This window comes from Mastomys coucha, unplaced genomic scaffold, assembly GCF_008632895.1.
Source record: "Mastomys coucha isolate ucsf_1 unplaced genomic scaffold, UCSF_Mcou_1 pScaffold16, whole genome shotgun sequence".
NCBI classification, from domain to species: Eukaryota; Metazoa; Chordata; class Mammalia; order Rodentia; family Muridae; genus Mastomys; species Mastomys coucha.
The window spans coordinates 101,715,187-101,722,389 of record NW_022196898.1 but is presented as its reverse complement, the minus strand read 5'-3'; the positions used below and the strand labels follow the sequence as shown (position 1 = coordinate 101,722,389).

Genomic DNA, 7,203 nt, shown 5'->3' with positions numbered 1-7,203 from the left:
GGGAGGGGGAGGGGGAGGGGAGGGGGAGGTCTCTTCCATGGTATGATGGTTTGAATGAGAAATGTTCCCTTTAGGACTGGATATTTAAACATTTAATCCTCAAGATGATGGTGCTGTTTGGGGAGGTTTAGCTGGTGCATCATTGTTGGAAGAAGCCCATCCCTGTGGGAGGGCTTTGAGAGTTTAAAACCTCAGGCCCCTTTCAGTTTTCTCTCTGCTTAGGCCTTGCTGAGAAGTGAGCTCTCTGCTTGCTGCCACACTTCACTCCTGCTGTGGACTCCCTTATCCTCTGGAACCATAAACCACAATAAACTATCCTCCTATGAGTTGCCTTGAGTATGATGTTTTATCACAGCACCAGTAACTAATAAACATGCTAATGCTCATGAAAAGATTGCATACAAAAGATAATCCGTGAGGACTATGATCTAACAGAGAGGGCCAGCACCACCGTGCTCAGGACATCACCACCACCGTGAACGTGGCTGTTCAAGGGAAGCCATTCATTCTTGCATGTTAAGGCCATTCTTAACACTTCTAGTCACCCCGGTCAACTGTATTCCTTCAATCTTCTTCCAGCCCAGCATTATATATGGCAGGGTTTAAATTTATGTTTTGAAATTAAACCAACAAATCTAGCTATATTGAGGTATAAAGTAAGTATGTGGGTATTTAGTGAATTTCTTGAGTCATTTGATAGTAACAGTAGCATCAGGATTAATTTGCAAGAGATGCTGAATTAATTTAATGTTGCACATTGAGTTTGACTGAGGAACATTTATTATCCAACTTCTTATAAACTATTTACAAATTGAATCTGGAGATCGACCAAAATGGTGGAATTCTTGTCTTGCTTCAGAAGGGACTATGGTGGGCGCTTTTCTGCTGAGTGTGCCAGGGACACAGGTAGCTTTGGAGTTTCCCATGGTTGTGGAGACTCAACCTACTGTGGAGTTCGCCTTGTATGGAAAGCTTCTTCTCATAGTAGGCACTTTTGGGGAGTTCCTGTGTACATTCAAACTTTGATAACCAAAATTGTGAGTTGTAATAGAGACAACACTGTAAATCACATTTAAAACAAATATTTTGCAATTTAGAACAACCAAATTATTTAGGCACTGTCTAGGACTCTCACCAGCACTGCTGATGTGTGCAGACATTGCCGCTCATCCCTCACAACTGGCCTTGAAAACCAGGCCAGTCCTTCTCCATGAGTGAAATGATAGATAGTTGTCTCTGCCCCACAGAACAGTGTAAGAATCTAGACTTGCCTGACTTCAAATTTTCCCCCTTGTATGCAACACGTTTAAATTCTATGACAATAAGTAAAAGTAGCCAAATAGGATAGAAATTGTGTCCTGAACTTAGGCAGGGTTGTATATGAAAATGCTTTACGGTATTCAACCTACAGGTTGTGCTCAATCTGCACTAATGCTTAGAAGTTCCAACATTAAAATAAGAACAAGAGGGACATTTTGCAATCTTTATAAAAGCATATTATTTGTTTTTGTGTTAATTCCTGTTAAACTTTTCTTCTCCCTATTTTCCTCTTCTGAGTTCTGTGATTCTGAACAGTTTGCATGGTGATGTAGAGGTGAACTTTCGGAAGTTACTTCTTATCGCTATCTTTAGGGCACTTCTCTTACTAGAGAATAAGGATGAAGAACAAAATGTTTTTATAGTGTTCTGTGGCCCTGCACAAGCCTCTTCATGTTAACCACGTGTCCATAATTATTGTTGCTAATATCTGATTTCCATGGCTCTTACACATTTTTTTAAGTCAATACCCAGAAGGCAGGATTTATAGCTCCTGGTGGGACAGTCTAGTATACTGACAACAGCTGTAAAATGTTTTAAAGGAAGAATACATGAGGTTTTTGTTTTCTTTCTAGACTGTTTTTCTTCAGATAACTTCATGTGCTCCTCTTCTTTGTTTTAGCAGTCTAGAAAAATCTTGAACCCAACAACAACAACAATGAACCTCTTTCCTGGAGGGCAGAGAAGAGGGCTCAATTACACAATGAATTGCCCAGTGAAATTCAGAGTCACTGTCCCTTACCCTTGGCTAGTTTATGAATAAACAAATTTATAGATCATCCAAACAAACCTCACCCCTAGTTATTAACAACAGGCAACAGCATGGATACAATCAGCTCGGTAATAGAATTAAAAAATAAAAGTTCCTTCCCTCTTTGTTGCTATCTTGCCTACTTAACCTGGGCTTGCATTTGGCTACTCTGTTCTGTGTTAATCTTACATTGTGTCTGCTACCAAATAGGTCCAGAGTAGATAACAGTCAATAACCAAGAAAGTCAGTCCTGTTGAAAATGAGATGCTGGCTGGCTTAATCCACTAACAAATGGTAAATATTGTCTATACCCGGGGTTACTCACCCAAGAGTCCTAACAGAATGTAGCCCAAAATAAACAGTAGGAAGATCATACAGCATAGAATGTCCGTACAACTCCTGAGGACAAAAAAGGAATGAAGAGTTAAAAGGCATCCCAAGTGACTTGTTCACTATGCAGAAATGGAAGGAACTATAAGAAAATAGCAACTATGAGAAGACTCCTGGAGCCAGCAATTCTGAAGGCATGACAGGAGCATTTGGACAAGCAAAGACTTGAATGGGGGAGCCAGGGCACCAGGACAAGAGCTCGCTCAGAGCTCTGAGGATCTAGTCGCTCTTAGAGATTATCATACTCCAACATCAAGCAGATTTTTTTCTTTTCATGCATGTGTGCACTACATATGTGTACACTTGTGTCCACACGTGTGTGAACAATGTCAATATTGGAGAACTTCCTTAATTTCCATCTAATTCATTGAGGCAAGGCAGAGCTCTCTGATTTGAATAGTCACTTGCATGCTTGCTCAGGATCCTGTCTCCATTGTTGGAGGCTGAAATTACAGGAGAGGTAATAGACCCGTCAGCTTTTATGTGCGTGCTGGGGAGTTTCCCATTTTCTCAGCATCTCTTGTATTCAATTGAGAAGTTCTCTTGACCCTCTGTCTTTAATTTGGTTTTTGAACAAGGGTCCTCTTACTTAAGTTACCTGCTTGCTTGTAGTCTCCTTGGGTGATTCATATTAAAAAAAAATGTAATTTAAGTAGTTTGTTCATGTGATTTTCTTTTTCATACTTTCCCAACACATGGTCTAAACACTTAGTCCTTTCTCCGCATGTCCCACACATGTCCTACTGGTGTGGTTATTATGAAAAGAGGATTGACTACATTAATTTCCTATGAGGAACAGGGATATGGATACTCTAGCACTGATACAAGCTGCTGGAGGTGTTTCCAAACCAACCTTTCCAGAATCGTGCCAAATAGATATTGTCATTAGATGTAGAAAGAATGTGGTTCAGGGTCTCACTAAGTTGCTCAGGCAGTATTGTACCAGTAATGGACCAGCAAGAACTCTCAAAGTTTTCTTTTCTCGTTATTTTGACTTTCATTTTATGTGTATCAGTGTTTTACCTGTGTGTATGTCTGTGCACCATCTGTGTGCCTGGTGCATGAAGGCTAGAAGAGGGCATTGGATTCCCTCGAACTGGAGTTATAAATGGTGATGAGCTGCCATGTGGATGCTGAGATTAGGAGCCCAGTCTTCTGGATGAGCAGTTGGCATTTTTAACCTCTGAGCCATTTCTTCAGCCTGGATGAGCAATCGGGCTTTTAACCTCTGAGCCATCTCTTCAGCCCTGATGTTCAAGGTTTTCAAAAGAAAGTGTTTCCTATTCTCACTGTGATATCGTGTTCTGCCTTCAATGTCTTCAAAGTTAGAATGACATAATTAAAGTGAGCAACATTACTGGTATTCATTTAAAACTTAATTATGACTCTATTATTAAGCAAAAAAAGGTCTAAGCCTGTAACCGTGGTAAGGCCTGTAATCCCAGCACTCAGGAAGATGAGGCAGGAGAATTATAATCTTGAGGCAGTCTTGATTGTAATAGGGGGATATTGTTTAAAAAACAAACAAACAAACAAGCAAACAGCCAATTTGATAGGATTAAAAGTTGTAGAAGAGAATTCTCAAGGGAAAATATTTTAACTGAGAGGCATCTGGATATACTCGTATTTTCGCATAGGTGAGGCATGTATGTTTCTTTGAGTGTATTTGTGTTTATGTGTGTGTCCATATATGTGTGTATTTCTGTCTGTGTGTGTCTCTCTCTGTGTATGCTTGTGTGTGGGGGGGTATGCTCATGCATGTACTTTCAGATAATTATAATTATCTGCCATAATTACCAACTATTTTTTATTTGTTTCCTTCTGTCTCTTTCTTCATATTAAAAAGAACCGGTGCTTAGAAAATTACTGGGGCGTTTTTAGGGGAGAAATAATAAGCTACGGCTTAGGTACAGTTGTGTGAGTTGGGGAACACAGCAGGTCACTTCTGTCTTTCTGAGCTGATGAGGTTTATCATGTTCCTGTCTTTTCAGTGCAAGATGGCAACAACAGCCCCAGAGCTCTGCAGGAAATGAGCTGGGTTTTTACATCATGGGTTTTCCATTTGGATAATTAAAAAAAAATCCCAAGACAAATATTAAAATAAGTGGTTAGTAGCGCCTCTGTCTGAAAGCTATTCTGAATCATATTTGAGCTGGAGGGCAGTCCCAGGGAACCCTTTTCTCAGGTTGGCTCATTTTTACTATCACAGCCAATGTTTAGTGTGAACTAAAAAGTGGGCTGCACCCCGTGGGGCCCCGGAATGAATGTTAATGGAGAAACGGCCCCCACTCTCCTCATTGCTTTTCTCCAATCAAAGTCTCATTTTTCCAAACCAAGGCTACTCACATCTGTTTACCAGAGAGCCCCAAGAACGTGATGCAGACTGAGGATCCTGATGTAAGAGTATTCAAGTTAAATTATAAAAGTGCTTTGATCCCTTGTATCTAATTTCCAAGCATTATAAGAACTGGATCCCAACTATATCTGCACTTAGCAATGTCTCCTTCCCTTCTACCTCTAAACCATGGATATGGCATATGCATGGTCACTTAGACTGAAATACTGGGGTTTTTCTTTGATTTCCCATTTTCTAAGCACCCTTTATATTCAGCTGGCAAGTTCTCCAGACTCCTTCTCTGTGGTCTGACTATAATCCACCTTCTCTGTGGTCTGACTTAGGCCCACCTTCTCTGTGGTCTGACTATAATCCACCTTCTTTGTGGTCTGACTTAGGTCCACCTTCTCTGTGGTCTGACTATAATCCACCTTCTCTGTGGTCTGACTTTTAGTCCACCTTCTCTGTGGTCTGACTATGATCCACCTTCTCTGTGGTCTGACTATGATCCACCTTCTCTGTGGTCTGACTTTAGTCCACCTTCTCTGTGGTCTGACTTTAGTCCACCTTTTCTGTGGTCTGACTTTAGTCTACCTTCTCTGTGGTCTGACTATGATCCACCCTCTCTGTGGTCTGACTATGATCCACCTTCCCTGTGGTCTGACTTAGGCCCACCTTCTCTGTGGTCTGACTATGATCCACCTTCTCTGTGGTCTGACTTTAGTCCACCTTCTCTGTGGTCTGACTATGATCCACCCTCTCTGTGGTCTGACTATGATCCACCTTCTCTGTGGTCTGACTTTAGTCCACCTTCCACTTTCTGGTCTCATTGCCTGGAGTGTGCTACATTCTCTTATCTTCTCTTCAAACTATTGCCACGGCCTTTTAATTGGGCTCCTGCAAGCAGTCCCTGCCTCACCCAAGTCATTCTGCAATCAGAAACCACGGGGACATGAAGACATCATTTTTTCTCTCACATCTTTTCCCTCACCACCAGCTTTCAGAATGTCAAAGTTTCTCGTTAACCTATGAGTACAATCCTTCAAGCCCCATACTCCCTTTTCAGAGGCCATCTTCCCCAGTTCTGTCTCAGTGTGCTTCCAGTGACCTAAATGTGCTCATTCATTCAAGTGCATACAGTTTCATCTGTCCATGTGCCCATCACACCCAGAGCTTCCCGCTCACTGTACACTAGGCTCCCCTCCTAGGTGATTCCATGCCCCATCTGGCACATCAGAGTTTGGCTCGACCGGTGAGGCAGGAGAATGTCCTCTTTATTCTCAAAAGTGTCCAAGTTTGAGTCTCTACCCCATTAAGTAAAACCTTCTTTAAGCAGCTGGAAGTGTGACCTTTGATGAGACATTCATTAAACGAGATGAAGCATTCATCAGACAAGATGCCTCTCAGATCTGCTAACTTCAGAAATGCCCTTGTACATCTCCTCACTTCTACCCTCTCCTGACCGTAACATAGACCAGAGTGGAGGTGGAGAGGAGGGTGCTGCTGGCCAGCAGCAAAGCTAGCCTGCACTTGTCTATGAGTAGCCACTGAGCTATGAGTGACTTACTGTCTTCATTTGTTTTGAGAAAGGGTCCTTGTTGGCGAGGAATTTGCTATGTAGACCAGGCTAGCCTCAGATTCTTGAACCCCTGCCTCCTTCTGCTGGGTTTTTCATTTTTAAATAGTTTTCAAAAACCCAGATAGAGCCTGGCATGAAGGTACACGCCTGTGAACCACAGCTCTGTGGATCAGAAACAGGAGGAGGACTGGTCTGAGGCTAGCCTGGGCCACATACAAATGTAGAAAAATCTTGTCTAACAAACAAACAAAACACCTCAAAAAACAAAACCCCCAAATCACAGTAATCACATTTTGTGATGTAAAGAAATGCAGAATTCCAGTTTTAGTGTCCATAAGTAAGAATTTTTTCAAAAACAAATATTCATTCACATGTGCATGGTCTGTGGCCAATTTTGTTCTGTGATGGCTGAATTTGGTTGTTACATGAGAAAATCATCCAGCCTGCAAAATCAAAAACACTTATTTCTTGAGCCATTATATAAAAAGCTGGCTTAACTCTGACTTCAGACATGGAAACCTCTGAATCAGCATTTAGCACATGGCCTGAAAAGCCTCGCGCACACATCATGAACAGAGACACGCTGAACTGGTGAAGCAGTCACGAGGTGCCTCTGCTGAATGTCCATGCTCAGACTTTATTTTTCTCTTCCAACCTGGCCCAGTGAGTGAGATCTTGAGAGATTTAATTGCTTTTGCCAAGTTTACACAAGCCACCAGCAAGTCACTAAGAACAAAGTAGTTCCAAGGTAGCAAGAGAGCCTTGTCTCTGCTAAGCCAGTGCATGTCTCTGCTAAGCCAGTGCATGTCTCTGCTAAGCCAGTGCATGTCT

At 41.9% G+C, this 7,203-nt stretch overlaps 1 protein-coding gene across 6 annotated transcripts in view; it reads right to left on the bottom strand.

Annotated features, from left to right (window-relative positions):
* Positions 1-7,203, bottom strand: part of Slc44a5 (solute carrier family 44 member 5) — a 341,526-nt gene that overhangs the window by 65,228 nt on the left and 269,095 nt on the right. For all 6 annotated transcript variants that reach the window (XM_031375927.1, XM_031375925.1, XM_031375924.1 and 3 more), the window contains one exon: positions 2,394-2,467. In XM_031375927.1, the coding sequence (XP_031231787.1) occupies positions 2,394-2,467 (74 nt within the window). The remainder of the gene's footprint in view (positions 1-2,393; positions 2,468-7,203) is intronic.